This window comes from Caretta caretta, chromosome 15, assembly GCF_965140235.1.
Source record: "Caretta caretta isolate rCarCar2 chromosome 15, rCarCar1.hap1, whole genome shotgun sequence".
In the NCBI taxonomy this organism is placed as follows: domain Eukaryota; kingdom Metazoa; phylum Chordata; order Testudines; family Cheloniidae; genus Caretta; species Caretta caretta.
In genome coordinates, this window is record NC_134220.1 from 12,284,267 (window position 1) to 12,304,666 (window position 20,400).

At 42.8% G+C, this 20,400-nt stretch overlaps 2 protein-coding genes across 2 annotated transcripts in view; one reads left to right on the plus strand and one right to left on the minus strand.

The window, feature by feature from the left end:
* Nucleotides 1-13,413, plus strand: part of GNAZ (G protein subunit alpha z) — a 156,084-nt gene extending 142,671 nt beyond the window's left edge. Inside the window, exon 3 of the mRNA XM_048822308.2 lies at nt 11,378-13,413. Coding sequence (XP_048678265.1) covers nt 11,378-11,722 — 345 coding nt within the window. The 3' untranslated portion in view covers nt 11,723-13,413. The remainder of the gene's footprint in view (nt 1-11,377) is intronic.
* The window catches only part of RSPH14 (radial spoke head 14 homolog), a 224,302-nt gene that overhangs the window by 178,672 nt on the left and 25,230 nt on the right, over nt 1-20,400 (minus strand). The window lies entirely within an intron of this gene.

Here is a 20,400-nt window from a genome sequence, read left to right on the forward strand (position 1 = left end):
GGAAAAAGGCTAATGTAGTGCCAATCTTTAAAAAAGGGAAGAAGGAGGATCCTGGGAACTACAGGCCAGTCAGCCTCACCTCAGTCCCTGGAAAAATCATGGAGCAGGTCCTCAAAGAATCAATCCTGAAGCACTTGCATGAGAGGAAAGTGATCAGGAACAGCCAGCATGGATTCACCAAGGGAAGGTCATGCCTGACTAATCTAATCGCCTTTTATGATGAGATTACTGGTTCTGGTTCTGTGGATGAAGGGAAAGCAGTGGATGTATTGTTTCTTGACTTTAGCAAAGCTTTTGACATGGTCTCCCACAGTATTCTTGTCAGCAAGTTAAGGAAGTATGGGCTGGAAGAATGCACTATAAGGTGGGTAGAAAGCTGGCTAGATTGTCGGGCTCAACGGGTAGTGATCAATGGCTCCATGTCTCGTTGGCAGCCGGTATCAAGTGGAGTGCCCCAAGGGTCGGTCCTGGGGCCGGTTTTGTTCAATATCTTCATAAATGATCTGGAGGATGCTGTGGATTGCACTCTCAGCAAATTTGCGGATGATACTAAACTGGGAGGAGTGGTAGATATGCTGGAGGGGAGGGATAGGATACAGAAGGACCTAGACAAATTGGAGGATTGGGCCAAAAGAAATCTGATGAGGTTCAATAAGGATAAGTGCAGGGTCCTGCACTTAGGACGGAAGAACCCAATGCACAGCTACAGACTAGGGACTGAATGGCTAGGCAGCAGTTCTGCGGAAAAGGACCTAGGGGTGACAGTGGACGAGAAGCTGGATATGAGTCAGCAGTGTGCCCTTGTTGCCAAGAAGGCCAATGGCATTTTGGGATGTATAAGTAGGGGCATAGCGAGCAGATCGAGGGACGTGATCGTTCCCCTCTATTCGACATTGGTGAGGCCTCATCTGGAGTACTGTGTCCAGTTTTGGGCCCCACACTTCAAGAAGGATGTGGATAAATTGGAGAGAGTCCAGCGAAGGGCAACAAAAATGATTAGGGGTCTGGAACACATGAGTTATGAGGAGAGGCTGAGGGAGCTGGGATTGTTTAGCCTGCAGAAGAGAAGAATGAGGGGGGATTTGATAGCTGCTTTCAACTACCTGAAAGGGGGTTCCAAAGAGGATGGCTCTAGACTGTTCTCAATGGTAGCAGATGACAGAACGAGGAGTAATGGTCTCAAGTTGCAGTGGGGGAGGTTTAGATTGGATATTAGGAAAAACTTTTTCACTAAGAGGGTGGTGAAACACTGGAATGCGTTACCTAGGGAGGTGGTAGAATCTCCTTCCTTAGAGGTTTTTAAGGTCAGGCTTGACAAAGCCCTGGCTGGGATGATTTAACTGGGAATTGGTCCTGCTTCGAGCAGGGGGTTGGACTAGATGACCTTCTGGGGTCCCTTCCAACCCTGATATTCTATGATTCTATGATATTCTGCAACCATTTTCCATAGTAAATTGTCACTTTTCTGTTTCCTACTAAGACACATGTCACAGGAACATATATATGGCTGGAGGATCTCAAATCCAAATATGATTAACTTAATTTGTGTCAGTGTTCCAGTGGATTTAAGAATGAGTTTTAAGCAGGCTCACATTCTATCCCTCCTCAACAGTGCAAAGTAATGAAACTGTCACATAAACAGCTCTGAGCTTGCAGAATGTGGAAAAGACTTTATTGGCTTGGAATATTAGCTGATGTTGAACAGGTATGGCCATCACAGTATACATTTCTCAAAATTCATACGGTTAGGCCTCGCTAAACATTTTTGTAAAAAGTGTCTGATTTCCTTAGGAAAATTTTGATTTTATCTTAAAATCAAAATTGAAATATTTTAACCAAAAACCAAAATATTTTAACTTAGATATGCTGCTGCAGTGTCTCATGAGAATTGCAGTATGGTTGCCTCATGTCCCTATTCTTCTCCATGGGCAGGCTCCTCAGTTGGATTCCCTCTCCCATGCTGAATTGTGACCAAGGAACTCCCAGGATGTATTGCCTTTCCTCACTGGGAAAGACGATTGTGGTGCGTCATGTGAGGTATCATATCCATGAGCCCAATCTATAGAGGAGAACGGGAGTATGAGGTATCTGAACTACAGTTCCCATAAGGCACCACAATGGCATTTCCAAATTGGAATATTGTGGCTTTTGATTTTTCACTGAAAAGTCAACATTTTTCTGCAGGGGAAGGGGCATTTTATGACTAGCTCCACATATCATATATTTGTATTATGAATATTTGGAGTTTCATTAAGAGTTCAGAGACTGTTTTAATCCTGACTATCTATCCATATTGTAAATGTTCAAGAAACAAATTAGCCACCCTGTAGCCAAGATTACATCAAACTAGCATCTTGTGTTTACACATCCACTCTAGACCTGGACATCAGGCACTTGCATATAAGTATGCATTTAGGTGTTCTTTGATCCTGTTCAATAAGACAAGTATGGCTATTTGTGTGTATATACCCAAACTACTCCAGCTCCCCATGCTGGAGAGAGATTACATAAAAATTGATGATATTTTAGTGTGGCTAGTGGCTTTTTTTCTTTATCTCAGAAAACACAAGGAGATAAAAAATAAATTCTGCTTTATTTACTTCAAATGGAATGTGGAATATTTTCTTGTTCAAATACCGTGGAAATACAGTATGCTTCCAAACCTGATGGGTTTCTATTTGACTTTATTATAAAATGTTTAACTCCTGTAGTTGTAAGGGATTTTTACCCACTTTCTCTCATTTTCCTCTAACTGCTTTTTCTCATTTGCTGCTTCATTTTCTGGGGTTTGTTTGTTTTTTTTTTTAACATTTGTCACTCCTTTTTTCCCCATCTTCTCAGTTTCTTCATCCTTCATCTGTTCTTTTTATTTCAGTTCTTTTTCTGGCTGCCTTTTTGGGTCTGTTTTGCTGCCACTCATTTTTCATTTCTTTTACTTGCCATAGCCATTTTTCTCAGATAAAGAGGAAAAAAGGGGAGTCCTAAACTAAACTCCTAGATTATTTTCCAGTCTCTCCTCCTGTGCAATTTTTTTTATCTATCATTTTATTTCCAGCTGTAGCATCCTAAATAAAACACTCCTCATCAGCTGTACCCAACAACCCAGATCTCAGTCAGAGCACTACAACTGAGGCAAGCCTGAAACTGAAAAAACTCAAAGCATATTCTGTGAGCTCAAAAACAGTTCTTAGGAGATAGTGGAAACACAGAACCCTTGTCATTTTCAAGACCCTGCAATTGTAGTATGGCACTAATTAGGATCCAGATGCCTCATGCTCTGGATGAAGAGCATGTACTTTATGATGAGGAATCTGCACTTGCCTCTCTAGCAACCAAAGATGTGTGCATTACCCCTGATTGGTGGACAAAGTATTTTTTTCTGGGCTGCTTATCAGCCCATGCCTCACCAGGAAGATGAAAGATGTCCAAATGCCAGTGCTTCTGATAGAAACATTTGAAGGGAACAACGGGGACACACTTTTAACACCCAGTGAACTGAACTGCAGTAAATAAATTTTAGATGGTACAGAATTTAAATAATGACAGTTTGCTAAGAAACAGAGACCATTTTTAGAGGCACTTGGCAATGCTGCAATAATTTTTGCTTCAGTGGGGTTGTACCAGGGCAAATAAAGCAGAAGCCCTAATTTAAGACAAGATACATTTGGCAAGCATTATCCCAGTCTTGGAATAATTTTCCTATCATGCTAGCCAATGAAGCATAGTAGAACACTTTGATTCACATCTTTGAGGAACAAGTTCTCAGATCTGTTCAGCTGCCTCCTGTTGTGAATACCTGTAATCACCAGCAGAGGAGCGCGGCAGAAGACATCTCCCCTCTCCTGTGGAAGAAACTCTCAGACTTTCTCTGCTCCATCACTACCAGAGATCTCCTATTACTACTCCCTGCCCCTCAACTTGTGTGTGACATCACTAGAGAATAAAATTCTGGTAGCCAAGGGAGACAATGAGAAGACACTTGAGGCATCCTCCCCTCTCACACATACATACACAGTGATTGCCACTAAGAATACACACAACATGTCCTGTCTTCTCCAATCCATTCTAGCATATTTTTACACCAGATCCACCCTTACAAGGACTACCAACTAAACGCTCTGGACAAAAGTATGATACGATACTCAGCCTTGGAATTTGACTATCTGGAGGCCGAGTTCTTTAAGGGACTTTGGACAAAAATATCCCCTACCTGCCAAACCCAAACTATTCCTGGGGTTGGAAAATGTCACCAAGATGTTTCCTTCTTTGTAGCCAAACAATTTATTAACCACATCTTGACACAAAGATCTGGTCGTAAATTGGGCATAAGATTTGGATAGGAACATATCACTGCTTAAATAAATAGAACTGCTACTGAGAGTTATTGACTTCAGTTCACTTTACACAGGTCGTGGGTACATATACAGTGAACTGCTCCGAAAGGTAATTCTTAACACCTTTCCAGTTGTTCAGAATGAAATCACATATTGCTGTGGCACTGTCTACACTTTCTTGAACATTTCACAGCAGTTATAAGTCTAATAAGATACAAAATACTGAGGATTCTTGGGATGTTTTCAAGTCTTAACACAAAGCACTTTCTTATCTAAATTACAATAATTTGAGATCTTGTAAAATGGGGTTTTGAATTGTACTTCTTCATCTTCCCTTTTAATGATATGAGGATTTTCTATTTTAAACTTGAGGGAGGAAGAAGGATTTTTGGGATATCTAAGGATTGGGGTTTTTTCGGGAGGATTATACATGACTAATCTAGTATTGACTGAAATTAAGTTACTGGGTTAGTTGAGAAATATTGTCATATGTGGGGATTCTAGTGCGGATTCCTGTATCCAATTCTTATCTATCTCTTCTATTATTATCATGATATTATATGGCTGGAAAAACACCTCTGCCTTTGTGTATCCATTTTCTTTCTTTGCTCTGTCATTATTTCTATTAAGAAATATCAGTAAAGAGTATTCAAAAATAAGAAAAAGATTGGAATGACTCCTTGGTGATATGTTAAGATTAATTGATGGTGCTTCTTTACCAGCTCTAAGTGGGAAGGATGGCCTGTACAATACCACAATGACTTTGTTAAAAGATGCTCTTGTCTTCTAAAAAGAGAACACTGAAAATATCAGAGGTGGGCAAATGCTTGAAGATTTGTGATGCCCACTTCAACTCTAAAATGATTTAAAATTCCTCAACACATATAAAGAGACCTTGACTGTAAACTTGAAATCTTTTATAAATTCTTGTCTGATCTTATGATTTTGAAATCTCAGCAAACAGTTTTAGACAATATTTTTTCATTGAGAGTCTCACTATGTGAAATTTAATGGTGTGTCACTATCAAGTGTGGTGGTGGTACACACATAATGGTTGGAGTCTGAAGGCTTTTGATGTTGAATAAAAAACATTGAACTTTTAAGACCAAAAGAGCCGACTAAAGTTTTGAGATTGGAATCCCAATAAAACTTTTTACAGGAATTAGTACCTAATCTGCAACGTGTTGGAAAGAAATGTCCTTTAGTGTAAATATCTGTAAGCGTGAGACTTCTTTCTGTCTTCTTTTTGGACAATATTTAGTTGAAATATTGACAGCTGCTAGAACAATTTTCTTCTCTGCACAAAAAAACGTAAATTACAAAGGAGAAGGTCCTTTCTGGCACGCAACTTTCCAATAGCAATTGGCACCATGGACAGCTCCATCTGCCATTTATCTACAGGGGGACATCCCCATGTGGATTAGTTAAACCCCTGTATTCCAAAGTTAATCAAACTAAATCAAATTAAGGCAACTTTAATTCGGAATGAGGGTTTTCACGCCACAGTTTAATGCGGTTTAACTAATCCACTTAAAATACAGATCTTTAGTTAATTCATATTAATTTTCTATGATGTCCCCATATAAACAGCCTTTATTTTTCAAAGCAACAATATGTGGGAGAACAGTGTGCAGAAGAAGGGTAAAATATGGCCCACAATTTCTAACAGATGTTTCAATCCAACGTTAGTTTTCTTAGGTCCTCTTTGGGGACTGTTACCTTCTTGTGCTGAAGGGGCTTGCCTGTTCCAATGATCGGAGAATTATGCTGTTGGGAGCTTCATGCTCCTGGTAGGGTCTCCCAAGGCAAACAGGTCTGAGGGGAGGTCCAGACAAAGCATGGTCCAATCCCTCAAGTCCTCAACAGCGGATCAGGTGGAAAAGGATCTTCAGATCTTAACAGCTGTGAAAGCGGATGAAGGCTGCAGCAAATTGGAGATCTCCAATTGTTGCAGACTTTCCCTGCCACTGGGCCCCAGACCTCCAACTTGTCGTGATTGTGTGGTTGCTGTAAGCGCACCAGCTTCCCCATGTTAAAAGAAATCATGTGCAGGCTTCACCAGTGGGAAATAACATCTTTCCAGCCTTCCAAGTTGTGTGGCAACAGACTAGTGGTGATAGGGACAGGATTAGTGAATCTGGCACTCCCTAGCCACGAATCTGCATGTAGGTGGTGGTAGTTATATGGTCGTCTGGCACCTGGACTGAGACGGGGTGCAATTTGGCAGCTACTATCACAACTGAGCAGTCCTCTTTAGGATTCCCTCTGCTCACCCCACATGGGGAGAGGGCTAGAAAAGGTGCCCAAAACCTAGGCTGTCTCACCCAATCCTGGCTGGATTACCGCGTCCAGTGGGTTCACTCTGCCTGCTGTCAAAGCTATAAAAAGACAGTGACTTTTGCTAGATGCAATGTTCGCACCCTGATGTATAACAAATATAATGCATGACTGGAAAAAAGAACTGCTATCGTTGCCAGGGAGCTTGCAAGATATAACATCAACGTCGCTCCCCTTAGTGAGACAAGGTGCCCAGATGAAGATCAACTGAGAGAAGAAGGTGGAAGCTACACCTTTTTCTGGAAAGGGAAATCTGCAAAGGGGCAGGCGCATTAATGGTGTCAGTTTTGCAATTAGGAATAAGTTTGTCAGTCAGTTTACAGAATTTCCTGTAGGAATCAATGAATGTCATATGATTCTTCATCTTAAGTTCAGCAATAACCAGTCTACTGCTGTCATCAGTGCATATGCCCCAACACTCGATGCTGTCAGGGATATCAAGGAACAATTCTATATAGATCTTGACAGAGTCTTGACCAACATTCCCAAGGAGGACAAGATCATGCTCCTCGGAGATTTTAACGCTAGAGTCAGGCATGAATCGGATCTCTGGAATGGCTCTATCGGAAAAGAAGGAGTAGGAAAGGCCAACTCCAATGGCATCCTCCTCCTGAGCAAATATGTAGAACATGGCCTGGTCATCACAAACATCCTCTTCAGACAAAGTGAGACGTATAAGACAACCTGGAGACACCCTTGCCCCAGGCATTGGCACCTTCTGGAGATCGGAAGGATGTCCTCATCATGAGGGCCATGCATGGAACCGATGACTGTTGGACAGACCATTGCCTTGTTAGATCTACCATGAATTTCCAGATCGCCTCATGGCATTGCAAGCAGGCAAAAACAGTACAAAACAAATTCAACATCAAGTCCCTTGAAGATATAGTGACTTGGGAGAAAATTCAACAGTGTCTCCAAGAGAGGTTCAGTGCTTTGCCTACAGTTGATGATGATAATGAAAATTTCTAGAAAGGATTAAAGACTGCCATTCTCTTGGCATATGCTGAGTTCATTGGCTATGTCACCCACCATCACCAAGATTGATTTGATGAGAATGATGCTGAGATTCAGGGTCTGCTCGACCAGAAAAGAAAAGCTCATTGCTATGGCAAAATGACATATTACACCAGCAGAAGAAAGAGTCATACAAGCAACTCAAGGCTGAAGCCCAAAGGAAAATCTATGACATCAAAAATAAATGGTAGTGAGAAAAAGCCAAGGAGATTGAGCTTTTTGCTGATAAACATGACATAAGGAGCTTTTTTCCGGCAGTAAGGACCATTTATGGTCCCCGCTCCCGTAGTCCCACACCACTCTGAGCCCAAGATGGGTTGACATATTTTAAGGACATCCAAAGCCAGATGGAAGGAGCATTTTGAGTTACTCTTGAACCATAAATCAACTGTCTCTGGTGCCACTATTGAATCTATACCTCAACGACATGAAAGACAATCTCTTGCTGACCTCCTTGTCCTGGAAGAAGCAACACAAGCCATTATGCAAACCAAGAACAATAAAGCAGCAGCTGGCATGCCAGCTGAAGTCTATAAGTTTGAAGGTAAAGAACTGGTAAGTAAGCTCCACAAACTTTTTCTTCATATCTGGTATAATGAGAAGATTCCAGAAGACTTGAGAAATGCCAACATTGTTACAATCTTTAAGAAAGGAGATAAGTCGGAGTGTGGAAATTATTGAGGCATTGCCTGGCTATCTACAGCAGGGAAAATGTTTGCCTGTATCCTCTTAAACCAATTACTTCCCTTGCTGAGAAAATATTGTCAGAATCTCAGTGCAGTTTTAGACCAACTGACGGGACAACTGTCATGATCTTCATTGCCAGCCAAATCCAGGAAAAGTCTCGGGAGCAAAATCAGGGCCTGTACATGGCCTTCATTGATTTGACAAAGGCCTTCGACTCAGTCAATCGCGAAGCCCTATGGAAGGTGCTGGCCAGATTTGGCTGCCCTCCAAAATTTATTAAGGTCCTAAGGCTTCTCCATGATCAGATGAATGCCACTGTTCTCTGTCATGGCCTTGAGACTGACCCTTTCATCATCAAAACTGGGGTTAAGCAAGGATGCATTATTACCCCAACCCTGTTCTCCCATCTATTTAGCAGTCATTTTAGTGCTAGTTAAAGACTGCCTCCCCAGTGGAGTTGACATTCAATACAGAATGGATGGACGGCTTTTTAATCTTTGACATCTCCGCTCGAAGCCTAAAGTCCTCAAGGTGTCCATTACTGATCTTCAGTATGCTGATGACTCTGCTATCCTTGCACACACTGAGAATGATCTTCAGTCCACACTGTATTTTTTTGCACAAGCTTACCAAAGCCTAGGACTCTCACTCAATACTGAGAACACTAAAGTGCTCTGTCAGCCTTCTTCATGCCTTGCACATGACCCACCACAAATCACTATCGAGGGACAGACTTTGGAGACAGTCGAGCACTTTTGCTACCTCGGTAGCCAACTTTCTCAAAATGCAAAAATTGACAGTGAGATCCAGCACAGGATCTAGTGCGCAAGTGCTTCCTTTGCAAAATTGCTCTGATGCGTTTTCACAGACCATGACCTATGGCAGGACACCAAGATCCAGGTCTGTAAGACAATTATTATTCAAACATTCCTTTATGGATGCAAAACCTGGGTGACCTATCGACAGCACTTCAAGAGTCTGGAGAGGTACCACCAACGATGCCTCCCATAGGTGCAGGAACTACGGATATGGGGAGTGCTGCAGCACCCCCATATTTTACATGGGGCTCTGCTCCCAGGCCCACATGTGGGGTCCCAGCCCCATGCCTGGGGCTCTGCTTCTGGCTCCCAACATGGGGTCCTGGCTGCTACCCTCATGCCGGGGGCGCCACCCCGGCTCTGCACACAAGTTCCCAGCTTCCGCCCTGCACCTCGGGCTCTGCTCCCGGCCCCACATGTGGGGTCCCAGCTGCTGGCCCTGCACCCACCCCCAACCTTGGCCCCCTTACCTCTGTCTGGGTTCCCCCCTCCTGTAGACATGGCCCTGCTCGTGGACCCAGCTTGCGGGGGTGGATGGACAGGGGTAATGGGGCTGGCTTTTAGCACCCCCACTAGTAAAAGTGTTCCAGCGCCACTGATGCCTCCGGAAGATCCTTCGCATCAAATGGAAAGATCGCTGCACTAACGCCAGCCTCCTCACTGAAGTCAATGTCACCAGCATTGAAGCAATGATCCTCATTCAGCAACTCCACTGGACTGAACATTGTGTGTGGATGCTAGACTTTCGCCTCCCAAAACAAGTCCTCTAGTCTCAGCTCACCCATGCTCAGAGATCCCGTGGTAGTCAGAGGAAACGCTACAAAGGCACACTGAAAGCGTATTTCAAGAAAACTGATGTGGATGGACATCACAAGGTGGGAGGAACAAGCCATCAACTGACCCCAGTGTGCCACATCCTCCATCAGGCAGTAGCTCGCTTTGAGGAAAAGCACCTTGCCCTCAAAGCTGAAAAGGAAGGAAAAAGAAAGAACTTTTTCCCAGCAGGCATCTGGCCTGCCAGGAAATGTCTATACTTACTGCGGGTGGATCTGTGGTTCCACGATCGGACTCCTGAGACATCTCAGGACCCATAGTAAATCTGTGGTAGAGATCATCCTTGAATCGAGGGATCGCTGATGATGATGACTCAATTGGTATTTCCAAAATAAACGGTTCCTGTCAGTCACTTCAACGTGTTGTCAATGGTACTTATTAGTTTAGAGTGGCAAGTGGAAGATCAGAGGTGTCTACTAAACCCTTTTAGCCAAATTCTATCTTCATTTTGAGTTGCCCCTTCTGTCTGAGAATGGATTTGGCCATCTGGAGGAAAATATACTTTTTCATATATACCTTTCCAAAGTTACTATTATTAAAGGGGAAAGGAAATACAGGAGAAAAAGGGATCAATTCAAAAATGAAGTAAAATTGCATAATTTATATATACAACTTGTCAAAGCTTCAAGACCAGACAATACTACATAGATATAACATGTTAGGTTGGGGATACCTGTAACAAAACCGGTGAAGACATACATAAATAGGAAGAGGAAGGGAGGAATGGACCAGGTGGAAAGGGGGAAAGAGAAGAGGTTTGGTGGAATGGAGGTCTGGCATTCTTTGAGCCATTTCAACATTTTTTATTCAAATATATCTAGAAACAGTGTCCAAATTTCTTTGGATTCATATAATTTATCCTTACAACAATAAGCTATTCTTTCTTTGGCTGCTAACTCAGACAGGTGTGAATTCCACTGCTTTATTCTGGCCATAAACCTACTCTTCTATTTTTGTAAAATTATGTGCTTGTTGGTCATTGCAGCCCAAAAAATGTGTTTGTAATGCTAGCCTGATTGTGGAAAACAGTGAAGTACTACAGCAGCTGTTCTTAAAAACTTCAGTCTGATTTTGCCTCACAGTTACCGATTATTAAAAAAAATTAAATCAAACTAAATGAAGCTGTAATCTATAGTGAACTGTAATATGTCAACTTAAGTGAATTAAGGTTCCTGAAAATTCATCCTAAGGTAAGATGTACAGTCAGACAGGAAGCAGGAATGAGAAACAGATAAGAACATTCTAAACAAAAGGGAGTTGTTCACTAACAGCTGTGATTATGTATTTCTATGTATTTTATATAGTTTTGTTCACAAACTGTTGCTGACATTGTTGGTTCCTTCCTTGCAGAGTCGGATGGCAGAGAGTCTGCGTCTCTTTGACTCCATTTGCAACAACAACTGGTTTATCAACACTTCCCTCATCCTCTTTCTGAATAAGAAAGATCTTCTGGCAGAAAAAATCCGACGCATCCCGCTAACAGTCTGCTTTCCTGAGTACAAGGGCCAAAACACTTACGAGGAGGCAGCAGTCTACATCCAACGCCAATTTGAGGACTTGAATCGCAACAAGGAGACCAAGGAGATTTATTCGCACTTCACCTGTGCCACTGATACCAGTAATATCCAATTTGTCTTTGATGCGGTGACAGATGTCATCATTCAGAACAATCTCAAATATATTGGCCTCTGCTAAAAATCTATGGGCCTCAGTCTGTTTTCCTGAGGTGACACAAAAGGGTCTTACCACCTCCATTTGTGGCGGAAACAATGGGGTAGTACTTGAAGCCCAAGGAGAGGAAGGGGGAAAGCTGAATTATGTTCACAGCCCCCACACATCCCTCTTATCCCCGCCACAAACATTTTTTTTCAAAAATACATGTTTTGCAGGGTGCAAAGGCTCCAAAAAAAAGTTGAGGTGTAACTATGTGGAAATGTTATCACCACAATCACCGCTGGCTCATTCTGTTTGTTTCATTTCATTTTCCTCAGATGGCAGAGCTACCATATTCTGTGTAAGAAATAATACTTCATCCAACTGTCCTAAAATCCATTTTACTGCGAGGAAGATGCAGAGCTGTTGAATGGGAGATGGGCCTGCCTTGCAGTTTTTTTTTCTAGGAGAAGAGCTAGTTCCAATCTAAAGGCAACAGAACAGGAGAATTTCAGTAGAGTCTTCCTTACAGCTGTACAGAAGGAAAACGTATCCACCATACTGTCACACACACACACACACACACAGTATATACACACACATCATGTAAAGAGATGCACACAACTCGCAGCATATACTATTTACACACTTCTGCTCTGCTTCATTATGTCATGGACACCTTTCCTGTTAAAGGAATTGTTGGTACAGAACTGTTCTATGATTTCTAGCCTGACCTTTAGCCCTTTCTTCAAAGCTTCAAAATATGCAGCAAGAGTAGATGAATGAAATAACTAATTAAAACTAGGCCAAATCAAGGTCAGTGTTTCTTCTACCAGTGAGGAATTTTATACATCAAGAGTCTTCTTTACATCTTTTTTTGCCAAGTCTTGTGGTGTTTCACAAAAAAACAAACAAAAAAACCCCTGAAAGTCAAAAAAAGCTGTGTTCTTTTTTTTAAACACAGACACAATCAAAAAAATTTAAAAAATCACAAGGTAATTTTTTAAACTATCGTTTTAGTGTCTGGATTGCTGAGTGTGAAAGTTGCCAATGGACATTCTGCTCCATTGCTCCAAAGAAATTCTGGGAAATACAGTGATATCGTAAAAGCCTTCCCAGGGAGCTGGAGCCAATGAAACTGTGTATTATATAGCCTTTAAAGTCTTTTTTGTTGTTTTTTATTTAAAAAATGTGATGTATTATTAGAAGGTTAACAGATGAGCGATATGAACAATAACTAAATGTCTTGATATTTGAATTTAATAATTTAAATTATTTGCAGTTTAGTGAAATTAAAGAAACAGAAGAGATGCATTCCTTAGTTCCAGGTTTCATCTCGTACAGAAATACTACTGGATATAGTACTGTTTCAGCGAAATTATGGCATATTTGAATGTCAGACGAGCTCTGTGGGACTATACTGGAAAATCTCACATGGATCAAATGGGCCTAAATCTCTGGTCATTTGATTCTTTACCCCCCACCCCCTTCCATAGAAAAGACTTCTTACAGACTTCAGTGTAAAGTCAATGTGTAAATATACATTCAAGAATTGTAAAGCACATTCACACACACTATGGAAAATCTCCTCTCTTCCTTTGTTCCCCACATGTACCAAGATTAGTGTGAGAATTCTCAGCCAAGGGCTCTAAGAAATTTAAAAGAAAAAAAGTTAATTATACCATCAAAGTTAAAGGTTGTCCACATTAAGAAAATAAATAATCAGAATGATACTGAACTGGTCCACAGTGTGTTCATTTATTGATATTACAATTTAATAGTTTGCACAATTGAATGATGTTTCTAAATCTTTTTGCCAGACTGCAGAATTTTGTTCATTTGCTACAAACCTCTTTTCACAGTTCATCCACCAAGATTAAGGATAATCTTAGTGTACAGCAAAAATTGTATCTAAAGCCTCAAATTACTTCAGAGAGGATGTTTTTCCCTCTGACAAAACCACCACAAAATTCAATAGGATTCCTCAGAAAAGGGCCAGTAGTAACTCTAAGAGGGGTACTGCAGTTCAAGATTGAGATGGAGCTCTGTGGAGGAAACTTCCATGACACCCACCTGCATTGCCTGGCTCTAGGTGGTGCTTTCACAAGCCTCATGTTCAGCAATATATGTCTATATATAGGTATGTATATAGCCAAGATTTTTAAAAATTCATGCCTAAAATTAGGCTTCTAAATTCATACTTAGGGGCCTGAAGAAGTGGCCTGATTTTTCAAAAGTGCCAAGCTCTCAGCAATTCTCACTAATATCAACAGGTACTGCTGGTTGCCTAATACGTTTGAAAATCAGGCCATTTATTTAGGGATCTCAATATGGATTTAAGAGCATCCATTTTTCAAAATGCTGGCCATATATGAAGGATTTTTCAATGAAGCCCAGGTGATTTAGTCACAAAAGTCCCATTGAAAATTTCAAAAATTTGCCCTTAGGCTCTTTGGAAATCTCATCCATCTACAATAACACAAACAAAGATAACAAGGCACACGCCACTCACCGAAAACCATAAAAATATGGAAGGAAGAAGTTAAGGGAAGTCTTCAGGATTCATTGTCACATTCAAATAATCTACAATGGTGTCAATAACATACTCTTACATTTTACAAAACATTCACTTCTACTTCCAACAGTTACCAAAAAGCAATATATACCACACCTTCACCTAGGCTGCACTCTAATGCAAAACATTATCTCCAACTTCATGCCCTCTTGTATCAAGAAAGTGGCACACCTGGCTGCCACACATTCCCCATGAGTAACATTATTCTACATTAGTACTGCAGAGATTGTCATTAAGGTTTTGCTGTCACTCTTTTGGTATGAATTGATGAGCATATAAATGAACGGACAAAGGTTCTGATGCTAACTCCCACCTGCTAAACTGTTTTCAGGCAAAACAGCCACAAGAGTGAAATAGTAGTAATTGATTTCCATAACTCACAAAAGTAAACAGTCCAGTGTTAAAGAGGAAAAACTTCCTAGATACATTGGCCCAATCTACCATGTGCTCACTCAAAGATAAAAGAGTTTTTAGCTGTGAAGGACTCAATGCTTGGAGCCCAGGGCAAAAAGAGCAACATAATCTAGCTGTACTGCTGTCCAGACAAGCAATACAAACTAATAATGTGACCTGAAGGCACGACAGCTGCTTCAGCTCTAGTATGGAGCTTTTCCTTCTTCCTTTCTCTAATCATTAAAGTTATTGGAAAGATTAGTTGCTGGAAAGATCTTAGATAAAGAACATCCTTAGAGGTAAAGTCTGGTTTGACTTGCAATGTTTCAGCCTTGTTTATCACATTTAAGATCAGCTGTGGAAATAATAATTTCACTGTGCACTCCTTTCTTATTCTAAGTGCTTGGGGGAATTTGAAGCCCTTTGATTTGCCTCTATACATGTCACCATGTGTGCATCCAAAGTCACACCTTTCCCATCTCTTATTTAAGAACCTACTCTCTTTTAAGGGAGTCAGAAACATCTAAATTCAGGCTTCATCTTAGCGTATGAGCAACGTGCCTCAGATTGCACGGAACCAGGATTCATCACAAAATTTGGTCTGCTGGTTGGCTAGGATTTCTTTAAGCAACATGGCGGCACAGTCTAATAGGAATTTGAGATTGCTATATGGACTACAGTACATTCAAAGGCAATGGTCTGAGTTCAGAGCAAATATTTTTCAACAGCACTGGGAGGGTAAAAAAGTAGTCAAATGGCATATGGCAGGGGTGGCCAAACTGTGGCTCGCGAGCCACATGTGGCTCTTTTACAATTAAAGTGCAGCTCACGGAGCCCACCATGCCCCCCATTTTCTGCCTACCAGACTGGCAGGGGGGAGCTCATGGCTTCTGCTCTGCAGTGGGGTGGTGGGGCTTGGGGCAGTCCTGAGCATCGGCAGGCATGCCCAGCCCTGGAGGTTATGAAGATTATTGTATGTGGCTCAGAGGCTCAGCAAGTTTGGCTACCCCTGGTATATGGGCATCACTGTCTCAAGTTATAAACTAACAGTGGGATTTTCAAAAGCACTCAGCACTGCCCTAAATCAATTATGAGAAAATCCCTCTCAAGTATTCAAGGTGCTGACTTGTTATGGTTCCTATCAACTATAAATGCCAATGTTTGATAATATTATAATGCATAAGTGCAAGATCCTCTGAATTAGTGATACCCAGACCTCAGTGGTTCAGGAACAAAATTAGTGATCAGTGTTACCTAAAAGAGCCACAGTAGTATGAATTCATTGTTTCATTTACTATAGTACTATATATTCATATTTAAACAGTATGACAGGGAAAATATTTAGTTTATAGTTATATTTATTATATACTTACTGCAAAATGATTAATCAGGTATTATTTTATCAACTTCAGTTGGTTAATAACATAGAAAAAGCATCTTGACTAGTTAATAACTTAGATTGGTTAATAATTAAATCACACAGTATTTTAATATCATGTACTGCAAAGAGCCGCAGGAGACACATTAACGACTGTCAGTATCACTGTTCTAGACTTAGTCCACTGGTGAAAGCCCAGGGGTGGGCAAACTTTTTGGCCTGAGGGCCACATCGGGGTTCCAAAACTGTATGGAGGGCCAGGTAGGGAAGGCTGTGCCTCCCCAAACAGGCTGGCCCCCGCTCCCTATCCGCCTCCTCCCACTTCCCGCCCCTGACTGCCCCCCTCAGAACCTCCGACCCATCCAACCCCCTCTGCTCCTTGTCCCCTGACCGCCCCCTCCCAGGACCCCGCCCCCTATCCAACCCCCCCTGCTCCCTGTCTGTCCCGACCCTATCCACAGCCCCGCCCCGACAGGCCCCCTGGGACTCCCACACCTATCCAACCCCCCCCCCCCGTTCCCCGTCTCCTGACCGCCCTCCCCCAGAACCTCTGCCCCATCCAACTGCCCCCTGGGACCTCTTGCCCCTTATCCAACCCCCCCGTCCTCTTACCATGCGGCTTAGAGCAGCATGTCTGCCAGCTGTGCTGCCCGGCAGGAGCTCGCAGCCCCGCCACCCAGAGTGCCAGCGGCATGGTGAGCTGAGGCTGCGGAGGAGACGGTACAGCCTCTCTGGCCGGGAGCTCAAGGGCCCAGCAGGACAGTCTTGCGGGCTGGATGTGGCCCGCGGGCCGTAGTTTGCCCACCTCTGTACTAGCCCCTATGAAGGCATTTATTTGTCCCATACTGGGACTGCATTGCAGTCTAGATTTCCCTCCATATCATAATCTGCTATCATCAGTAATTTGAACTGGGAAAATAAAGTTGTAAAATGGGTTTATGCTTCCTTTTGAGTTATATGTTGTACTGACTGACAGTGTGACCATTTCATTTCAGCACTAGCCTCCATATTACTTCTTATGGCCATTCCAGGTTGACAAGAAATGGCCAGAGGAATCAGAAGTAAGCAATGCTCTTAACTGCAGCAGAACAGATATCTGGAAATGGTAATGGCTGCCAGGCAATGTAAGCAAGGACAAGAGAAACTTGCGAGAAAAGTTTCCTTAATTAAAAAAAAAAAATCTTTTAATTGGGCAGGTCCTTGAACAGCAGCACCACAGGCAGTGGAAATGCTCAGCCGTAGGGCACTGGTTACATCTATCTCACTCACTGTGTAAGCGGGGGAATAGTCCTGCTATGGTGGGGAACTTTCCTGGCTTCTGCACTACCCCGGTGAAGTGGGCTAGCGAAAGGATCTGAGTCCTCGCTCCCACTTCCTTTACCCAGTGGCCTCCCTGCCCTTGAGGACTCCCATTCCACTCTCCTGTCTGGCAGAGTCCTCGTAACCCCAACAAGGCTGGGCCCAGGATTCCTGGGGGGCTCAACCCCCAACCCTGCTGTGGTCACCTAGGACAGGGGCTAGGGTGTCCGCAATCCGGGGTACTCTCTCTGCACTGGGCACTTCTCTGACCCACTGACCATTACATACAATTCAAAGCAAATGCAAGTTATTTAATCAACAATTTTAAAAAGAATAAGGAAAAATGGGAAAGGTTAAAGGAAACACATCAACCTGCGCTGTGGCAGGGAACTTCACAAACAGTGTCTCTGGAATGTCAGGGCAGTTCACAGTCTGTTCCTTGTAAGTCCCAGGCTACCTCCTCAGGCCCTGACTGTGCTGCAGGGATGCTGTGGGTTGGACACTTGCTCTGGTGGTGGCCAAACGCTCTCAGGCTCCAAGTGGTAGGACCCTTCTTCCCAATGTCATCCCCGCCCTGTCAGGGTTACAATCCAAGCCTGGCCTGCAGAGCCTCTTGGCTGAGGCGTCTCTCTGTGCTGGGCCCGCTGCCCAGGGTCCACCTCGCTTTCCCCAGCTCCTCACCGCACCCAGCTCCGGACTGCTCCAGCCCCAGCTCCACCACTCTGTCTCAGCACTGCTGCTGCTCTGCCTCCAGCTCCCTTGGGCTGCTTCTTTGACCCCTCTGCCTCTGGTTGCTACAACTCTGCTCCCAGGACAGGTCTGCTCTGCAGGCTGCTTCTGTGACTCTGCTCCCAACACTGACCTGCTTCGTGGGCTGCTTTTCTGGCCCCTCTGGCTCTGGTTTCTGCAGCTCTGCTCCCAGGGCAAGTCTGCTCTCTCTGGGCTGTGCCTCTAGCTTTTGGGTTGCAGCTCTACTCCCAGGACAGGGTCTGCTCTCTCTGGGCTGCTTTTCTGGTCCCTCTGGATCTGGCACAGCTCTGCTCCCCAGCTTAGCTTTGGCCCCTGCTTTCTCCTTAGTTCGGCCCCACTCTGTCTGAGCCAGACAATTCCAGCTCACACAGAAGAGGATGGGACTTCCCTGGCCTCCTGACTCCCTGATTAGCCTGCCCGCCCTGTCATTCAGACTGACCTGGAGCATTGGCCTCTCCCCATTGTTCCTGGGGGCTGTCAGTCTCAGGGTCCTGATTCCCCATCGACCCTTCCCCCTTTTTAGTACTGGGAGCTAGCAACTAAAACACCCTCACTGAATGTTAGTAAGGGGGCAACAGTCCCCTTACAACTGCAACAGTACAACTAGTCTCAGGGGAGAAGAGAAAAGGTGAAGCACTGCAGTTCACTTAAATAGCTTACTCAGCCCCAGAAGAGGGTAAAGAGAAGGAAAGGAGGAATGCAGTTTTACACTTAAGTTTAAATCATCTTTCTTTCCATATATTCAGTACTTGTTTCTTAAATAGCTGCTTTTTGCTGTTAAATCCTGTGATTCAGAGACAATCTCTGTTCATGAAAGCACAATAATATTTGTTCTTTGTGTTATGAATAACTTCTGTGGTGTCTTCTATTTGAAGAGTTCAAGGCTCTTTACAAACTTTAATTTGAACTTTAATTCAGCTTAGCACGCAGATGGAGTAGAGTAATTTTATTATCCCCAACATAAAAATAACAAACCTGAGGCACAAAGATGTGGCTGAGTGACTTGTCAAAGACAACACAGGAAGCCTATCCCAGGGACTGGAGTTGAACCAAAGTCCCCAAGTCCTAGTCCTTTGCTTTACCCTCCAGACTGTATTCCATTCACATCTTCAGCCAACTCAAACATTTGACATAAAGATTGCGAAAACAGCTCCTTGACCCCAAATTCCACCTAATTTATTTAATGGATTCATCCCTTTGTGTGAATTAGCTTTGCTGAAAATAACTCTTCATTCTTACTTTTAGATTATACTCCTGATTTTTGAATATAGCCAATGTGAGCAATTCATCTGCAATGCACTTTTATCATATCTAAGGAAAAAATAATGTTCTGGGTTAGGTTATATTTTTCCCATAATCCACCTGTCCTCCTCTTTCCTGTTTCACAATTTTTTACCTTTCTTGGTTTTTCAGACATGGTGGAGTCAGTCTTTTCCCGGATGTTGATAAATCAATTCAATTAATTAATCCGATGAAGTGAGCTGTAGCTCACGAAAGCTCATGCTCAAATAAATTGGTTAGTCTCTAAGGTGCCACAAGTACTCCTTTTCTTTTTTCAATTAAATATGCATCTGTTTCCTCAGTCTTCTTGTTCATCAGTGATGCAGTACACTACTATGTGGAAGGACAAGTCCAGCAATACACCTGGGATTCCACTTCACCCTGGCAAAGATGACATTCACAGAATAGATGTTTCATCTGTTGAAATGAGGGTGCCATCTGTCCTCCTTCAGCTTTGGCACTCCATGCAGCAACACTGGCTTCAAAAAGAATTTTTTCCCCTTCAACACCGATTATCCATGGATTATGTAGATTATTATTTCTTTAGCTGTTGAAGGATGGGATGGAAGAGACACTTTTGAGAGTTGGGAAAGTATTATAACTGGAATTGTTTCTAAAAAGAGATGGTGGCAGACTGATAAGCCAGTCCAGCTCAAGTGGTGCCTAAAAGAATTTAATGTTTTTATAAGAAAGGGCCACCACCACAAGGCACTTAGTGAAGACATACAAGAAGTGGACAAGCCAAAAGGAAGGACTTTGAAGTGGTAGTGTCCTGTCACAACACAGAATATCCAGACTCTGTTTGTTTGCCACGTGAAAGTTGAGAGCTGCATACCAATTTCCCCAAGATAAGGAATGGATAATGTCCCTTAGATTAAGTGTCCTGAACTTGAATGTTCTTATGTACCTGTTGATGTTTGAGGTTTCGGATGTATCTCAAACTATTGCTCTTCTTACAGACCAGGAAATACCAAAAATAAATTCCTTCACTGTGTTCCTACAGATCCTCTTCTATTTTTCCTTTCCTGAAGAGGGAATCCACTT